Source organism: Somniosus microcephalus, chromosome 17, assembly GCF_052327205.1.
Source record: "Somniosus microcephalus isolate GS21.2 chromosome 17, FLI_Smic_1.0, whole genome shotgun sequence".
Lineage (NCBI taxonomy): Eukaryota > Metazoa > Chordata > Chondrichthyes > Squaliformes > Somniosidae > Somniosus > Somniosus microcephalus.
The window spans coordinates 57,953,106-57,973,359 of record NC_141003.1 but is presented as its reverse complement, the minus strand read 5'-3'; the positions used below and the strand labels follow the sequence as shown (position 1 = coordinate 57,973,359).

The window sequence follows — 20,254 nt, the reverse complement described above, 5'->3', positions numbered from 1 at the left end:
TAGACTCTGGCCTATATACCCTGTGGGATGGTTAAGGCCTTCTATGATCAGCTCTGCTCACATGCTGTCTTTTAACAGGCCTAACTGCTACTTATCCTGGTTGCTGAGGCAGCGGCTACTGCTCCTCTTCCTCCAACTGTTCTTCCATCAAAAGAAATAAAGCAAAAATAGCACCCACGATAAGCAGTGAGTGATTAATCAGTGTAAATAAGGGGGAAAAATCTGAAATAAGCAAATCCCAACACACATATCCTAATGATCTGACTGCCTGCAGGTGAGTGCCCCTTTAAATACTCCTTCCAATAATGTCAGTCAGTTTACTGAAGCTAATCCCGTTAGGTTTTACTTACAGTAATAGGTTTGCTGCTGGGTCTGAGCTGCCCAGTTAAAATTGCATGGGGGTCCTAATAACGTCATAGAGAAACATAGGAACAGGAGTAGGCCATTCAGTAGGACCCCAATTTGCATTTATTCATAAGGCACTCGCCTATTTCCGGTGGGTGCGTTTGTCACCTGAGTTAGCTCCTGAATTAAAATGACGACCGGTGGGTTTTTGGCAGGAACAGGGTGGTAAATTGATTTTTGCGATTTTAACCGCTCATCTACCCCATTCCCACGAGACAGTTGGGTTAAAATGAGCGCCTTTATATACATTTGGATAGGACTGCTTGTGCATTGGTGGATCAAACATTTAATTGAAGGTTTCGTCGATTAGATGTAACCAGATAATTACACACATTATTTAGAAGTGTTTCATGTGAGATCTCTCAGTACAACAATTTTCTCAGATTGAGAGAACTAATTGGATAAGAAACAAGCCTAAGTCCTACTTTCCCAATTTTCTGACCCTAGAAGATAATGCTGCCAATGTAGCAGTAAAGGAGGAGGCAGTAGCGATATTGGATAGGATAAAAATAAAGAGGAGGTTCTTAAAAGTTTGGCAATCCTCAAAGTAGAAATGTCGCCCTATCCAGATGGGATGTATCCTAGGTTAACGAGAGAATTAAAGGTAGAAATTGCAGAGGTTCTGGCCACAATCTTCCAATCCTCTTTGGATATGGGGGTGGTGTCAGAGGACTGCAAATGTTACACCCCTATTTAAAAAAGGGAAGAGGGATAAACCTGGCAACTATAGGCCAGTCAGCCTAACGTCGGTGGTAGGGAAACCTTTAGAGACAATAATCCGGGACAAAATTAATTGGCATTTTGAAAAGTATGGGCTAATAAATGAAAGTCTGCATGGATTTGTTAAAGGCAAATCATGTTTGACTAACTTGATCAAGTTCTTTGATGAAATAACGGAGAGGGTTGATGAGGGTAGTATGGTTGATGTATATATGGACTTTCAAAAGGCATTTGACAAAGTACCACATAATAGACTTGTTAGCAAAATTAAAGCCCATGGTACTAAAGGGACAGTGGCAACTTGGATACAAAATTGGCTCAGGGACAGAAAGCAGAGAGTAGTGGTGAATGGTTGTTTTTCAGACTGGAGGGGGTTACATAGGATATACAGCACAGAAACAGGCCATTCGGCCCAACCTGTCCATGCCGGCGTTTATGCTCCACTTGAGCCTCCTCCCGTCTTTCCTCATCTAACTCTATCAGCATAACCCTCTATTCCTTTCTCCATCATATGCTTATTTAACTGCCCCTTAAATGCATCTATACTATTCGCTTCAACCACTCCCTGTGGTAATGAGTTCCATATTCTCACCACTGTCTGGGTAAAGAAGTTTCTTCTGAATTTCCTATTTGATTTTTTGGTGATTATCTTATATTGATGGCCTCTGGTTATGCTCTTCCCCACAAGTGAAAACCTTCTCTCTCTATCTACTCTATCAAAATCTTTCATAATTTTAAAGACCCCTATTAGGTCACCCTTCAGCCTTCTGTTTTCAAGAGAAAAGAGACCCAGCCTGTTTTTTTCTTTCTTGATAGATATAACCTCGCATTTCTGGTATCATCTTTATAAATCTTCTCTGCACCCTCTCCAGTGTCTCTATATCCTTTTTATAATATGACGACCAGAATTGTACACGGTACTCTAAGTGTGGTCTAACTAAGGTTCGATACAAATTTAGCATAACTTAACTACTTTTCAATTCTATTCCTCTAGAAATAAACCCTAGTGCTTGGTTTGCTTTTTTTATGGCCTTGTTAACCTGTGTCGCTACTTTTAGTGATTTGTGGATTTGTACTCCGAGATCCCTTTGCTCCTCTACTCCACCCAGACTCGCACGCTTCAAGTAATAAGTGACCTCCCTATTCTTCGTACCAAAATGTAATACCTCACATTTATCTGTGTTGAAATTAATTTGCCAATTATATGCTCATTCTGCAAGTTTATTAATGTCTTCCTGTAATTTGTTGCAGCCCTCCTCAATATTGACTATCTCCACCCACCCAATTTGGTGCCATCCGCAAATTTAGAAATTGTGTTTTTGATTCCAAAGTCTAAATCGTTAATATAAATTGTGAACAACACTGATCCTTGTGGAACACCACTTACCACCTTCTGCCACTCTGAATAGCTACCCTTTACCCCTATTCACTGCTTTCTGTCTTGAAGCCAGCTAGCTATCCATGCAGCTACTTGTCCCCTGACTCCGCATTCTCTGACCTTATTCATTGGTCTATTATGTGGTACCTTATCGAATGCCTTTTGGAAATCTAGATAAATTACATCTACTACATTAACCTTGTCTACTCTCTCTGTTACCTCTTCAAAAGTGAGAGGTAACAGTGGTGTTCCCCAGGGGTCAGTATTAGGACCTCTGCTCCTTTTGATATACAGGACATAATTTCAAAGTTTGCAGATGATACCGAACTCAGAAATGTAGTAAACAATGAGAGGATAATAACAGACCTCAGGAGAACATAGACAGACTGGTGAAATGGGCAAGACACATGGCAGATGAAATGTAATGTGGAGAAGTGTGAAGTGATACATCATAGTAGGAAGAATGAGGAGAGGCAATGTGAACTTAATGATAACATTTTACAGGGGGTGCAGGAACAGAGAGACCTTGGGATGTATGTACACAAATCTTTGAAGGTGGCAGGATAAGTTGAGAAGGATGTTAAAAAGGCATATGGGACCCTTGGCTTTATTAATAGAGGAATAGAGTACAAAATCAAGGAAGTTATGCTAAATTTTTATAAAACACTGGTTAGACCTCAGTTGGAGTATTTATTGTGTTCAAATCTGGGCACCAAATTTTAGGAAGTATGTCAAGGCCTTGGAGAGGGTTCATAAGAGAGACTGGAGAAGCTGGGGTTGTTCTCCTTAGAGCAGAGAAGGTTAAGAGGAGACTTGATAGAGGTGTTCAAAATCATGAATGGTTTTGATAGAGTAAATAAGGAGAAACTGTTTCCAGTGGCAGAAGGGTCAGTAACCAGAGTACATAGATTTAAGATGAATGGCAAAAGAACCAGAGGCGACATGAGGAAACATTTTTTTGCACAACGAATCTGGATGATCTGGAATGCATTGCCTGAAAGGGTGGTGGAAGCAGATTTAATGAAGTATCATTCAAAAGAGAATTGGATAAATACTTGAAGGAAAAAAAAATTACAAGACTATGGGGAAAGAGCAGGGGAGTGGGATTAATTGGATAGCTCTACCAAAGAGCCGGCACAGGCACGATAGGCCAAACTCCTGTGCTGTATCATTCTGTAGGAATTAACACTGCGGGGTTGGGGTTATTGTCTCTGGCCAGTCAGAAGCCTCTGAGCTGCTCCAGGGACCCCCGTGCAGTTTCGAAGCGCTCCCCTATTCCTGGTTCTGACCGCCGAACTTATTCGGTAGCAATGTAGACAGAAAACGTGACTCATGGTTTGGGTGCAAAACAGACCAGTATTTAGTGAAACAAAAAGAAAGAAACAACTTAAAATAATCGATACAGCACTTATGCCTGGTACAGCACTTTTACTTAACGCAGTACACTCAGTGTCCACTAGAGCGCTCCTTGCTCAGTGCAACACTCCTTTAAATACAGTACTTTAAAACAGCTACACAGTGTTCACCACAGCATTTCTCTGCTTGGTGCAACACCCCTTTTAAATACAGTACTTTAAAAACAGCTACACAGTGTTCACCACAGCATTTCTCTGCTTGGTGCAACACCCCTTTTAAATACAGTACTTTAAAAACAGAACTCAGTGTTCACTATAGCGCTTTTCTGCTAGTGCAACACCGTCTTACTTAAATACAGTTTCAATACAGAACTCAGTGTTCACTATAGCACTTTCCTGCTAGTGCAACACTGTCTTACTTAAAATGGGGGGGGGGGGGGAGAAACGGACATAACGAGGGAAAATCGACTAAAATCACAGTTCTAACAAAATTCCCACTTAATTCCCACCCCTATACCTATTCTAAGTTGCCTTGTAAAAGGCCAGAAAAATATATGCTCACCAATGAAAACGCCTTCTCCGTGGCCTGCGATCTTTGATCTTCACTGCCCCGAAGTAAAAACACCCCAGTATTTTAAAAGTAAACTGCTGGTGTTCCACTTTTTCAGGCAGACTCCCACGTTGTAGAGGGCACAGAGGCGAGGCCACCGAGAGAGAGATGGCTTCTGAGAAGCTATCTTTTATACCCCAATTTGGGGCCGAAATGTTCCTGCCCAGATCCGGATGTATCTGGGCTAAAACAAAAAGAGATCCAAGCTGCCCCATTATCTAGGATGGGTTTGGATGAATTACCCATTCGTTTAAACTGTTCCTTTTCTCAGTTTAAATGTGTCAGTCGTTGTCTGTGAATGGGCTTTCGAATAAAGCTGCAGTGGTTTGAATGTGTCTTCATTGTCTGTGATGGGCCATTGAATAAAGCTATTTCCTTGATTGCTTGAGTAAATAGCCTTGAAGGTATTGTAAACAGAAAGTCATTGTCCTTGTGGTCAGACTGAAACCAGTCTCAAGTGGTTAATCCTTTGTGTAGCAGTTTCTGTAAACACATTGATTGTCTCTGCAGGGAGGGGGAAACTCCCTGAACTGCCTTTGATTGGCAGTCTAGTCAGCCATCTTTGATCTTCACCTTTTTCACAGACACACACACAAGCTGCCTTTTCAAGTCCTTTGTCTTTTGCCATGCGGTCTGGCGGCCATTTTGATCCCCTGGATTTTTTAAAGGTATATTACCCAGGTATTCTTTAATCAAAAATTAATCTTCAGAACTGTAGAAAATTTCAAAATTATTGCGAAATCCTACAATTCTATTCGCATGATCGTCATGTGATATTGGTGAGGACCATTGGAAGATCTACCCTAGCAATTCATAAAAGATAGTAAAAAACTGATATTATTTTGCAATTGTTATTGCTGTAGTCATTCTAACATCCATACCAATTGCAATGTAGTTTATGTCAAATCTCACAACAAAATGAAGATATTAATAGGTGGAAAATTAGAGCAGCGTGTTTCCAATTTCTCAATAGCTTCACTTCTGTTAGGGTAGATTTGTAAAATCAGCCCTCTTAATTCTTAACCTGTTACAAGCAATTTTTGAACATACTTGTGTTTAGCAGAGCTCTGCGTCAGTAATGGAACCTCACATTTTCTTTCCGTAAGAGAGAAAGACTTGCATTTATATAGCGCCTCTCATGACCCCATGATGTCACAAAGCACTTTACAACTAATGAAGTACTTCTGAAGTGTAATGTAGGAAATGTGGCAGCTAATTTGCACACAGCAAGCTCTCACAATCAGCAATACAATAATTACCAGATATTCATTTTTATGATGTTGGTCAAGGGATAAATATTGGCTAGGACACTGGGGAGAACACCCCTCTTTTCTTCAAAATAGTGCCATGGGATCTTTTACGTCTACCTGAGAGGTCAGACGTCATTTAAGTGTATAAACGATATATGTCCAAAATGCACATACAATGTCTGAGAACCTATATAACCACTTTCAAATCAGAGCCTGAATGCTATCAATAATTGTTCTTCTCTTTTTTTCTTATGGCGTTAAAGGAAGTTCTAATTCCTGGAGCAATGGTACTGCTGATTTTTGTGTAATAATTGTAATAAAGAGACTAGTAAAATTCTCACGTTCAGATCTCCTGTCCACACCCCCCCCCCCAACCCAATCCACCCCCAAACATGGTAATAGGGCAATTCAACAGGTCTACTACCCTGTAAGTTGTAGCATTAGTAGAGGCCTGTGCTGCCCTATCAGTTTGTGAATAGTAGATTACATGAAGGGAATCTAATGGGGGGAGCAGAACTTAAAGTGGAAGTGAAGAAACAGGGATAAAAATACAAAGGTGATAAAGGGGAAACTTATTCAAAAGTTAAAAACAACAGATTTTTAAAAACATATTCTTCATTATTTCTTTACTGGGGGATGGGGAATGTTAATCATTTATTTCCTTCCATGTGGGAAGCACCTGATTTTGTGCTTCCTGCTTCAGAAACAGCAAGAAAATTATGGCTCCAATTGACCATCAATTGCATTGTAAGTTTTCCTTTAAAAAAATAGTCTAAGTTTTTTAAGATAGTTTGTTTTTGCACAAATACTTCAGGATATTGTGAAGACTTATAATTAATTATTTCAAGTTGTGTTAATTTGTAAAATCATGAACTTAGAAGACTTATATTTTGCTTCACTCTCTAGGAAGTATTTTATACTAAATGTATTGTAAAAGCCTTTGGTACAATGATTGGTCCTTGTGCCTCACTCTATAAATACTACTGATTTCGAGGAACAGCACCTCATCTTCCGATTAGGCACTCTGCAGCCTTCCGGACTCAATATCGAGTTCAACAATTTCAGATCATAAGCTCGGCCCCCATTTCATTTTTTCTTGTAATTTTTCCACTCCTTTTCCCCCCCCCCCTTTCCTTTTGTTTCTCTCTCACACCTGGCAGCTATCTTTTGCCCTGCCAGTACACTTTACACCTAATCTCAGCCTATTACCATCTCGTCTAGCTTCTAATCTCTTTTACTTCTTTTGTTTCTTTTATTCTTTTGTCCGATCGCAGCCCTGCCTTCGATCTTGTTTCTTTTCTTTCCAGTTTTGAAGAAGGGTTCGACCCAAAACGTCAACTCAAATTTCTCTCCACGGATGTTGCCTGACCTGCTGAGTTTTTCCAGCATTTTCTGTTGTTATTTCGGATTTCCAACATCTGCAGTATTTTGCTATCGTACTGATTTCCCATCAGTGTTTTCAATATCCTTTACCAGGCTTGCCACCTCAGAAGCACAGGGCTGGATTTTGTGATTGGAGGTGAGTTGGAGGCGGGACTGCTGCTTGTCGTGTCAATGTCCCGCCTCCATCCTCACCTGACCATTCAGAGAGATTTTCCCCTGATTGAGCTTGTTAAGCCCCGCCCTGCGGGCTCAGCAGGTCAATTAGGGAAGAAGTCACTGACAGATCCGTCAAAGTTAGACGTGCTATCTGTCAAGACTTCTTGAAAGAAGAAATGACAGCATTTGACAGCTCTGTGAAGCTGTCAAACACTGACATTCTCTTTAGTTTGATGAGTCTTTGAGGTGAGGACTCATCAAACATTGCAAATTTGTAAATTTCAGATGTCTGATGGATCGGAGGGTCCATCAGCCATTACCTGTAATTGACAAGGAGGATGTCCGCTTTTCCCATCCAGCGCGGCTAAAGGCTATGGAAGGAAAACAAGGTAAGTGAACACTTTTTTAAACTTATCACTCACCTTGCATATTTACCACTCCACACTTGCACACATCACTCACCTCTACACCTTACTTCCAGGTGCCTCTGACCACCGCAGACCTCCCTCCTCCAACCCAGTGGGGTTCTCCGAGGTCGGGAAGCCTTCACCTGTGAAGGTAAAATTACTGTACACTAATCCTTTTTTCTGCCTGTTAACTACCTGTTAACAGGCAGTTAAAAGGATTAAATGCCTTTCCCACCTCCAGGAGACGGGACCCGAAGCTGCACATCTTCCCGCCTCCTGGCAAATGGGCACGGAGGCGGGATGGGGGCAGGTTTGCCATCCGCCCCCAATTTCCCCGATTTTACCGGCTGTCCCGCCTCCATGCCCGCCTCCTCAGGGCTTGGAAAATCCAGCCCACAATGTCCCAAGGCTAGGGCCATTGCAGCAGTACCTTCACACCATTCTCACCATCCTCATTTTTGCTGATAATTATGTCATAATAAACTCAATTTTTTTCATCTTTTCTTACAGCTTGATATGGTTATTTAAAAATGTTTACAAACAAATGTGAAGACTATGGGCCCCAAATCACATAGGCTAGCGATCTCAGGAGTAACGCTGGAATGCGCCTGCCAGTGATTTCCACCACCTGAGTATACAGGGTCAGTGGTAGGTCACCCAATTTAAATAGGACGCAGACCTTTATTTCCCTCCCCCACATCCACAAGAACTGTCACTGGCTACCCATTCCCCGCCTACTGCATGCAAATGCCGGCGTAGTGGTGGAGCATGGGTTCTTGGCCCATAGCCCTTCTGTCTGCCCCTCTTACCACCCTTTACCAGGTGAAACTTTGCGAAGATCCCTGGGATTAGATGTAGGAAGGCCCCAAGGTCTTCTAATGGAGAGAGAGGGCTTAGTACTGGTTCCCTATCACCGCAACCTCTCACCTACTGAAGGCCTCAGTCTTGGCTGATGCCTTTAGTAGAAGTAAGCTGGGGTAGTGGGTGGAAGTCCCGCCTAACCCTGTTGAGGAAGATTAAGGGAAATCCAGTCCATAGTCTCAACTCTGGATTGTAGTTGTGATGTTTAGCTGCTAACCTAGCCTGTGCCTTTAAGCAAATCCAGGTAATGATAACTACTTACAAACTGTGGAGGGCAGTTTATAACTGCTTGTAAATTTCAGGCTCTTCATGTCTTAAGCTTTTTTTTAAGATTGCTTTGCACCTACAGCAATTTGTGACGTGTGATGGATACTTTATATAAATAGTAGATGTATGTGTACATGAATAACATAAATATGTTTTGTGTTGTAGTATCACTGATGCAGGCATAAGATACTTTGTGGAAGGACCTTCAGGTTCAAAGCTCAGAGAACTAAATCTGAGCAACTGCATCTATATTACTGATTTATCTGTGCTGAAAATCATACAGAGGTAAGGAAATACAATATTTTGGTTATCAATATGAATAAGCAATTCATGTTTCCATTTACCTTTACAGCAAATTGATAACTGTGAGCATTTAGCATGTATGATTTGCAAGAACTCCGTTTTTACATGCAAAAGCTAAGAAACCAGTCAATAATTGCATTACAATCATTTTATAATAACATTTTAGGGACTCTATCATGGCTTGAAAAATAATAAATCTAAAATTGCAGACGGAGGCTTCCTGTGGCCGAATGCCTCCGATCTGCAAGAAAAGTACGTGCCTACCTGGTGCCTCCATATCTTCGGACTCTTGCGCTCCTGGGCCTCCAGGTGTACGCCTACGTAAAGGCCCACGTATCCCAGGAGCACATGTGGTTCGCAAGCGTCCCTGGGATCACGTGGGCCGGCCCAACCAATCAAAAAGGGGGATTCCCATTATGCGTATGGGGATTCTATTTACGTACAGAATCTCCATAAGCATAATAGAAATGACATAAACACACACTTTCAAGCAACCTAAATAAAAATAAATCATCACATGTTTAAAATTAATTCAAATACAATTTAATTAAACATTTAAAATAAATGTAGTTTTTTGAAAAATAAGTTTAAACATTTTTAAAGGGGCCAAAAATAACCTAAACTAATTTTAAAGGTTTTTAAATGTTTAAATGAATTAAAAAATGTATTTCAAGATTTATTTAAACCCTTACGCTGATGAAAGAAGACCTTACGCCTGCTTTTACCAGATGTAAGAGTCTCGTGGGCATTCCCTGGGCAGTAGTTGGGCTCTTTGCCAGCGAATGTCCATTTCCTGCGCATGCGGATGATCTGTCAAGCTGAAACTTGACATCGCAAGTTCCGCATTTTCGTGCATGCACATCGCATCCAGAAACCCGGAACTTGCAGCATACACGGTCATAGACCCAGTAAAATCTGGGCCATTATCTTGTCAGATCCAGGATAATATCATTGGTTTTGATATCCTTCTCATTGCACACAATGCAAGTGACACTGAGATAAAAGTTGCATACCTGTTCCTAGCATCATTTGATACTGGCGGAAATGCTTCCTGTTTGCAGTCTGCAGCCTGGCGAAGCCATTTAGGGTTATATCTGGACTTAGGAGTAATATTTTGAGTTTTTTCTGTTTTGGTGATATACAGAGATGGACTTGCATCTGACGGCCTGAAGGATGATCAGGCTCATGAGAAATTTTTACCCCTACCCATATTAAGGAATTCTTATTCATCAATATGGACTCCCCTATGGAGATTCCTTTGTTCGACATATTAATGGAAGAGGAGGAAAACAGCAGGGAGGAAAGGAATGTGATGCACATCTGAGGAGGATTCATCCCACCAGGTATTACTCCACGCAGAGTTTGTAGACCATGCAGGTCTTATCAAGGTCTAAATGAAGAGCTCTGCATGAGAAGAGTAAGGTTCACTAAAGAGCCAGTAATTGCTGCAAAAAGACCGGCAGTCAAGATCATCCCATGTAGAGTCAACTGGCCTCCTTCTGTGCTGTATCATCCTATGATTCTACGATCTGCCCAAGCAGCTCTGCCAGTGGCTGTGAAAGTTACCACTACACTCAGGCCTAGAAATTCGTGAACGCCACAAAAGCTGCCACTACGGGCTGGTTTTAACGGCCGTCGAAAATGGTGGCATTGGCAGAACTGAAAAATTGGCGCTGAGGACTAATTAACATTAGCCCAGTGCTAAACCCACTGTGCAACGGCGTCTTGGTGGCGCTCGTGGTCGTAGCATCATTGCAGCAAGAACAGCCTGCTCTGAAAGCGACATCAGTAGGATAGGCAAAGGCACACACAAGACGGTCACTAAGGGAATGCATAAGGCTGATTAGTTGATTTCTTGATGTCATATTGGATGGATAGATGTATAAAGTTGGATTCGAAAGTTTGTTTTGTGGTGGCTTTTATTTCAGCATTGTGGCCAAGAGGTGCTGTGATGGTCAGTATCAGAGGGAAGGTAAGGTGTGGGATAAATGTTGAAAGGGGAATTGGGTTGTGGTCACTGGTACCGCAGGCAGATGATTCCATCCCAGATATTCCAGCCAGAAAGGGGCTGTGTCTGGGTTGTATACTTCCTCCTCATCTGCTTCCACCTCTTCTGCGTCTTCCTCTTCTGCGTCTTCCTCTTCCCTCTGCGATCAGATGCTGGAAATCTGAAATAAAAGTCTGTCTGCTGAATGCTCGCTTTTCAGAGCAAACCTAGGACCCAGCACTGAACTCAGTGCTACGGTCGAAGTTCGCAGACGTGGCGTCAAGTCGGCATTGCACGCCGACTGACGTCCCGTTCTCTTCATTTATATCTCCAGGGCCAGCGCTGCTATTGGCAGTGCTAAGGCCCTCACCAGAATAGCGGCCACTGAGTCCCACGCCGGAGAAACCACTAGAGTGGCGACCGCCATTTTTCGACCGGATCGCAGAGAAAACTCATAGGGGTAAATGGCCCAATTTCTAGGCCTTTGTACTCAACTTTATCCTGGTCTGTGGAAGCTGCAGTAATGTTTAGCCATAATACCAGGTTCTGCTTGTGGGTGGCAGACAGTTTGCCCAAGATTAGGTTGTCATGACTTTCCCTGTACTTTAATAGAAAGTCTATTAAGGGCTAATGAATGTCATATTCTCTTTCTTTTATACCTCTTAAAGTCTCTTGATTTATCTGGCAAGTTCCAAGATCACTAGTGCAAGCTATGACATCTCCTGATGCCTGATGTTGTCCTATTTGGACAAATTTGCCTGCAACAAGTTGTACTGAACATTGGAGCACAGGTGATCTGCAATCCATTTGGACAACTTGTTGTAGTATGTCCATTACTACTGCAGCTGAGATCAACTAAATTTGGAACCAGGAACTTTCTTTTACAATACCACACCACTTGGAACATTTGTCCACCGAGTCATTGAAGGACTCAACTCAGATTCATTAATAGGCTCTAATTTGGTCTCTTGAAGAATCACTTCCACCTTGTCATCAAGCAATCTCAGTAAAAGACATCAGGCCTCTTCATGTCTGGATCTCAAGGCTTCTTCCATTTGGCCTATTGAGAGCTTCCAAGAGTTATTTTCTCAAGTTCTTATGCATGTTGCTTTTCTTGGCCCTGAGAAGCCCAGGACAACATGAAACCTACTTTTAAAAGTTCAGAAGCTAATAGAGATAGATGCAATGAAAAATGTTCTCCAACATCAAAAAGATCAGAGGGCTGTACTCAAAATATTTCCTGATTCAAAAATGAAGAGTTGCTTCTTGATCCTTAGTCAGGTCAACTTGTAAAATTATATATTTATAATTACCTACATTTGGGCAGGAGTTTCCACTAGGTTGTGTTGTTTTTTTCAGCGCAATTCACCCAAAATCAGTCAAATCAGCGCAAAAGGTTGAGGTATTTTAAGCGCAAATTACGCCCAGCGCAAATCGAGTTTCTGTGAACTTTTGTGCTAGTTTAAAAACATTGCACTAGCAGCCGGGCCCGCCCACAAAACTGGTCACGCCATCAGATAGAATTAGAATCAATCACCATTGCTAGTTTCTGTAATGTATGTACCTTTAAGGGAGAGAACTACTTTTTACAGCTCCTGTATACTGTAGTACCGGCAGTGACCACACCTGTATATAAACCCTGAGTAGTGATCTGTAGAGTTAGTTCTAGAGTAACCCTCATTCAGTAAACACCTGTTGAATCGTTCCTGCAGTCTTTTGTCTGATTATTGAAGGACAAACATTAAGATACACGGATCTAACAGTTTCCGCTAATTGTGCCCATTTGCGGGCCTTTGAGGAGGCTCTTAAAATTAAGCTGTTTTTTAGGTGCAAGTACACTAATTTTAAAAGCTTTAAAATATTTTTTTTAATTTACTAAGAAACTGACTACTGTCTGCTAATGTAACTAGTAAATGGTTCTGTATAGTTTTTAACGTCATTTTCAGCTATTTAAAATTGGGTTACTCACAAGTGGTGGACGAGACACACTGATTAAAAATAGTTATTTTTTTGTGATAAACCCATTTTCAGCTGTATTAATAAAACTGCACCAGGTTACCACTCTTAAATATATCAAGGAATATTTTTTATGCAAAAATTCTATAACACTGCCCGATTACGGTGTTTCATGGAAAATTTTACATTTGGCAATATGCAAATGAGTGAGCGGAAACTTGAGCAAAATAAACTTCTTAAAACTAGCGCAATTTTGAGTGTAATTTAAGTCTGAATTGCTGATTGTATCCAAAGCGGAAATTCTTGGCCATAATATAGATAAATATCTCCTAGTATTATGATATCCAATCATATGCTATAATTCCTCATGTTGACTATCATAGTAATTTTTGGCCCATATCATGGTACCCTCAATGTGAAACCATGCTCAGGATGATTGAAGTATAATGGTAAGCACATGGACACAGCATTTTAAAAAAACTATTCCGGAGACAGTACTTATGCAGATGCTCATAAACTGCTCTATGATAATAAAAACAGAAAATGCTGGAAATACTCAGCAGGTCAGGCAGCATCTGTGGATAGAGAAACAGAGTTAACATTTCAGGTCTGTGTCCTTTTGTCAGAACTGGAAAAAGTTAGAGACATAACAGATTTTAACCAGGTCTATGGTGTTAGAGGAGCAGAACCTTTCAATTTAATTATAGCCTTATAGTCATTCTTTCTGTGTGTAATATATATATGGAATCGAAAACCTGAATTACTATTCAAGCAACAAATTTCTGTGTTAACTTCTGCTGATCTCTTTTATATTATTAATTGTTTCCTAATTGGTTTACTCGTAAAGCATGGTATATTACAGAATATATTTGGTAAATATTATTTTGATAACTTAGTCGTGAAATCTCAATATTTCTCTCAAATGTTCCAGATGTATTCAACAAAATGTTGAAAAGTAAAGAACAGTTTAACCTCAGGACTATGTTAAATCAGTTTTAGTTCTTACCATGAATTAAAGAGCAAAATTTCAGTTGAAGATATATTATACTGTAGTATCCAACCTTGTATCCATTTTACTGCAACTTTTTCTTTCAGGTGCTACAGTTTAACTCATCTGAGACTACGTTACTGTGTACGCTTAACTGACAGTGGGATGGAGTGGCTAGGAGGCTTACCTGCTCTGACCAACATTGACCTAACAGGAGCCAATGTACAAGAACAGGTTAAAAACATTTTTCTAAAATAACAGTATTTATCTAAAAATCCATGTGGCATCATACTCAAAACAGCAACCTTTATTATAATATATAAAGGTCTAGAAAGGCCTAGAAATTCGGGGGATTAGCGCTGGCCGTTAAGGAAAAATGGCGACTGCCTCGCTTCCACCCACTTCCGATGGGTCCTGCAGCGGCTGCCATTTTGGGCAGGACAGCAGCACTGCCGATGCCTGCGCTCGCTGCAGATACTTAGATTAGGCAGATCATGAGGTCAGTGAGTGTGCGACGCTCACTTGACGCCCGATCAGCCATTTTCACTGTCCCCACTCCTCTTAATCATGACCAGCTGACTAAGCGTTCAGTAACAGGAAGGAGCCTCCAGCAGCGCTATTTAAAGGGATCATCATCACCAACTTGCAGCTGACACGGTTTTTCAGTTTGACTGGCTCTGTGTAATTTTCTGCAACTCTTGCAGCTTTCTAAACTTGTTTCAAGCTCCTGAGGCCACAGGGAGTGTTGGTGCAAGTGGAGAATGCCTTGATTCTCATTTAAAGGCTTATGCTCACACCATTTGCTCAAGGTCAATGATGGTGAATGTATGCTATCCTGGCACCAGTCATGATGCCTTCATCCTACGCCAGTCCGGTGTGTCTGCAATCTTCCAGCCGCCACATCAAACCCGAGGGTGGCTGCTTGGAGACAAGGACTATCCACTCCGCAACCCCACCACTCCTACCCAGCACTCATATAAGGACAGCCATGCTGCCACCAGGAACATCATCGAGCAGACCATTGGGGTGCTCAAGCAACAGTCCTGCTCCCTTGACCGATCAGTAGGAGCCCTCCAGTACGCGCCGGAGCAGGTGTTCCATTTCGTGGTGGTCTGCTGCATGCTTCACAACTTGGCCATCATGGCCCTTACCACAGTGATTGTGGGATCACCTTAGGAGGAGGAAGAGGATGAGGACGAGGAGGAAGGGAGCAGGCAGGCAGCAGATCCCCGTTCTGGATGGGCTGTCCGTGAAGGCCTCATCAGACTCCGATTCCAGTGAATGAAACCCCAGATCCCCGTTGCTCACCACTTCCCCATCATACCATCCCTCTGTCACGGAACATCACAGCGTCCTCCTGCCACCACAAAACAAACATTCCAAACAAAATTAATACATTTATCACAGTCCAATCAACATTACAATATCAACTAATCACGCTTGTGCAATCCCTTAGTGCCTGTCGTTCGTGTGCCTTTTCCTACTCTAATGCTGCAATGCAGTCCTCCCCTAGTGGCTGCAGAATGGCTGGTGGAAGGCTGCTGACTCTAGTGGGAGAGACTACAGATGGCCTTGCAGGATGACCTCAACCAGCTGTGGGCCTAGAAGGCCCGGCTGTAGAGTGTAGCACCTTGGCATGGGCAGCAGCAGTCTGGGTTGGCTGGCTGATAGGTAGCGGCAAAGGCAATGGCGGAGTGGCGGTGGTGGGAGTAGGAATGTGGTCATCCTGAGAGAGAACAGCAGGTTCTTCCTCCACAGACCCACTGCCACTCTAGTGGGGTGGCGCCTCAGCATTCCTAGCAATCTGTTGGAGGACAGATTGCTGGACTGCTGCGACACCCTGAAAGCCAATTTCAACACTAGTAAACCCAGCCACGATGGCAGCAGTCTGAGCTTGCATGGCAGCAAGCTAAGCCTGCAGGTGAGTAGTCTGCACTTCCACTGCAGCACTGAGACCTTAGGTTGCTTCCGCCTGTGCTGCAATGGAAGCTGCGACATCGCCCATCACACTCTGAATGTCGTCCAGCATCATGGCTGGTTCGGCAAGGTCTCTCCTGGAGTTGTCCATCATTTCCATCCTGGAAATCATGGGCTGCAAGCTCTGCGCAAAGCCCCGTCCAATGTTGGAGCCAAACTCCTCCATGCTCCTTGACATTGACTAGAGGATCTCTGGCTGGCTTGCCATTGGACCTAGCATTTCCATGTGCATGGCTATCACCCTTCTTCTGAATGCTGTCCCATCGAGGTCATCATCTGAGTCCTGTGCAGCAGAGCTCATGTATGAACTCGCCGTTCGGGGAGCTGGCCCCTGATCTACCCTCTCCCCCTGGCCTTGCTGCAGCCCACTCATGCCTGGTGACTCACCGTGTGCAGACCCCCCCTCTATAATACCCTCTACATTCAATGCAGTGCCATTTTTGGAGCTGGTGTCTGCGAGTGTTCGATGCAGTGACGGTGTGTCTTCTCCTGCATCACTCTCCTTCACAACATGAGGGACAGGCTGGCCTGCTGGCAGTGCTTGGGTATCTGAAGGCAGAAAGGCACAAGGGTCGGGTTGCGGTGAGGGGAGTGGGGGGGGAAGCAAGATATCCATGCATAAACCATCAGCAGCTTCTAAGTGAGAAGAGATTGTGGGATTAGGGGGAAGTGGGATGTGAAAGAAGGATTAGGAATGACCATATCATCATTATCAGCAAGGGCTTCAACTTATCCTGTTGCCACGGCCTTGGTCACTGCCCCTCCAATGATGTCGAGCACGTCATCCTCCAGGTGACTGAGGGTCTGTATAGCGGCTTAGCCACCTCCTGTCTGCCACTGCTCTCTCCGATTGTGTGCCACCTTGGCCTGCAAGAGAAAGGGAAGTGTGTCAGTGAGTGTAGTGCAATGTGTTTGGATGATGTGCCTGCCATAGTTGAATAGCTGTCAGTGTGTGCAAGGTGTGATATGTGGGTGTGAGTGTTGCAGCAGTGGTAAGTTTGTGAGGGTGAAGTGAAGCCATGCTTGTGAGGTATGAGTGGTGATAGCTAGAGATTGTTGGTAGGTGAGTGATGGGGGTGTGGTGCATTGAGCAGTGTGTGAGGCTTGTGGTGCAGATGGTGAGATATGGCATTTGCTGAAGCCTTCACTCACCTTGACTTGCTGTGTGAGATCATTAAACTTCTTTCGGCACTGGATGGCCGAATTTGGGACCACAGTGCTGGCTGTCGCATAAGCGGCTATCACCTGCCAGAGCCTTCGAGAGGTGTGTGGTGAGTGCTTCCTGCCAGTTTGTGGGAAGAGGACAGCCCACCTCCTCTTCACGGCCACAACCAGTGCCTCAAGAGCCACGTCGGAGAATCTGTGGGCTCTCTCCCTGTGCTGAGGCTCCGCCATGTTTTCCCACTGAAGTCTTCTAGCTGAAGTTGTGAGTGGCTTGACAGTGCGGTGCTGTAGCATCAATGCACCTCCCCTTTAAGTATTGAATAACGCCTGTGCCAAACCTAACAGGGAATTAGATTGGACCCAATAGTGGCCCACCTGTTGAGCGGTAAGCCAATGAGCAGCGGTTTTAGCGTTGAGATCAAGACTGCAATCATGTTAATGAGGACTGAGCATGAATTTTGCATGCTACCTAAACCATTTTGACCTACCTGATTCGATGATGGTAATGCTGTTGAATGTCAAGGGGCGGTGGTTAGACTTGCGCTTGTTGGAGATAGTCATTGCCTGGCACTTCTGTGGTGTGAATGTTACCTGCCACTTATCAGCTCAAGCCTGAACGTCGTCCAGGTCTTGTTGCATGCGGGCATGGACTGCTTCATTATCTGAGGAGTTGTGAATGGCGCTGAACACTGTGCAGTCATCAGCGAACATCCCCATTTCTGACCTTATGTTGGAGGGAAGGTCATTGATGAAGCAGCTGAAGATGGTTGGGCTTAGGACACTGTCCTGAGGAACTCCTGCAGTGATGTCCTGGGCTGTGATAATTAACCTTCAACCACCACAACCATCTTCCTTTGTGCTAGGTATGACTCCAGCCAGTGGGGAGTTTTCCCCCCGATTCCCATTGACTTCAGTTTTACTCGGGCTCCTTGATGCCACACAATCGGTCAAATGCTGCCTTGATGTCAAAGGCAGTCACTCTCACCTCATCTCTGGAATTCAGCTCCTTTGTTTGGACCAAGGATGTAATGAGGCCGGGAGCCAAGTGGTCTTGGCGGAACCCAAACTGGGCATCCGTGAGCAGGTTATCGGTGAATAAGTGCCGCTTGATAGCACTGTTGATGACACCTTCCATCACTTTGCTGATGATTGAGAGTAGCCTGATGGGGCGGTAATTGGCCGGGTTGGATTTGTCCTGCTTTTTGTGGACAGGACATACCTGGGCAGAAAACCACATTGTCGGATAGATGCCAGTGTTGTAGCTGTACTGGAACAGCTTGGCTAGAGTCACGGCTAGTTCTGGAGCACAAGTCTTCAGCACAATAGCTGGGATGTTGTCGGGGCCCATAGCCTTTGCTGTATCCAGTGCGCTGAGCCGTTTCTTGATATCACGTGGAGTGAATCGAATTGGCTGAAGACTGTTTTCTTTGATGGTGGGGACCTCAGGAGGAGGCCCGAAATGGATCATCCACTCAACACTTCTGGCTGTAGATGGTTGCACATGCTTCAGCCTTGTCTTTTGCACTCAAGTGCTGGGCTCCACCATCATTGAGGCTGGGGATTTTCATGGAGTTTCCTCCTTCCGTTAGTTGTTTAGATCTGTTCTGAATCTATCCCATTTAGCACGGTGGTAGTGCCACACAACATGATGGAGGGTGTCCTCGGTGTGAAGATGGGACTTCGTCTCCACAATGACTGTGCGGTGGTCACTGCTACCAATACTGTCATGGACAAATGCATCTGCGACAGGTAGATTGGTGAGGATGAGGTCAAGTAGGCTTTTCCCTCGTGGTGGTGGTTCTCACCACCTGTCGCAGGCCCAGACTGGCAGTTATGTCCTTCAGGACTCAGCCAGCTCGGTCAGTAGTGGTGCTACTGAGCCCACTCCCCCCACCCAGAGTAAATTCTGTGCCTTTGCTACTCTCAGTGCTTATTCCAAGTGGTGTTCAATATGGAGGAGTACTGATTCATCAGCTGAGGGAGGGCGGTCGGTGGTAATCAGCAGGATGTTTCCTTGCCCATGCTTAACCTGGAGCCATGAGACTTCATGGGGTCTGGAGTCAATGTTGAGGACTCCCAGGGCCACTCCTTCCCGATTGTATACCACTGTGCCACCACCCCTGGTAGGCCTGTCCTGACGGTGGGACAGGACATACCCAGGGATGGTGATGGAGGAGTTTGGGACATTGGCTGAAAGGTATGATTCTGTGAGTATGACTATGTCCGGCTGTTGCTTGACCAGTCTGTGGGACAGCTCTCCCAATTTTGGCACAAGTTCCCAGATGTTGGTGAGGAGGACTTTGCAGGATCGACTGGGCTGGGTGTGCCGTTGCCGTGTCCATAGCCGGTGCCGAGGTCGATGCCGGATGGTCGGCCCGTTTCATTCTTATTATTGTTTTTCGTAGCGGTTGTATACAATTGAGTGGCTTGCTAGGCCATTTCAGAGGGCAGTTAAGAGTCAACCACATTGCTGTGGGTCTGGAGTGACATTGGCCATATCCAATTTCTAGGCCAATGTTCTGCACAGCAACTTAACCAGCTCCTTCGGCATTGATAGCCTCCCTCATCCACTTCCTCCTGCTGCCTCTCACAACTTTCACCTCCCCTCCCGCCAATTACCATGCCATCTCCAAGTAAACCTTATCACTGTTATTTGTCAGCAGCACCCCGCAACCACCCACCTCTCTTAACTCCAACACCAAGCAATTCCTCCTCCCAAAGCGTTCACAACCTGCCACAAGTCAAGTTTATGGTCCCACTGTTGCCATAACCAGCACCATCCTCGAAGTGCTTCCACATCTCTTGACCCTTGTTCCACATCTCATGACTCCCCAATTCAACCATACCCCAACACCCCATCTCACTTCTACCAGATTCTGATATCCACTTCCCAGTGCTCCAACAACCACATCTGGCAATGCTGCCACATCCCACACCCTTGTATTCTTCCCGAGAGCTTCCATAATACCTCTTGCTCACAAAATCTAGGGCCACCCTCCCAACCCTAATAGATCCTCCAACTGCCACTACTGCTGCACACAGTTCCTACAAGCTACCTCCTCTCTGCAACCTGGAACATCTTCCATA

At 44.1% G+C, this 20,254-nt stretch overlaps 1 protein-coding gene and 1 pseudogene across 1 annotated transcript in view; one reads left to right on the top strand and one right to left on the bottom strand.

Moving 5' to 3' along the window:
- The window catches only part of fbxl13 (F-box and leucine-rich repeat protein 13), a 301,931-nt gene that overhangs the window by 235,054 nt on the left and 46,623 nt on the right, over nucleotides 1-20,254 (top strand). The window contains exons 17-18 of the mRNA XM_086010428.1: nucleotides 8,958-9,077; nucleotides 14,134-14,260. Of these exons, the coding sequence (XP_085866554.1) occupies nucleotides 8,958-9,077; nucleotides 14,134-14,260 (247 nt within the window). The remainder of the gene's footprint in view (nucleotides 1-8,957; nucleotides 9,078-14,133; nucleotides 14,261-20,254) is intronic.
- LOC147105744 (uncharacterized) lies at nucleotides 14,393-19,987 on the bottom strand (annotated as a pseudogene).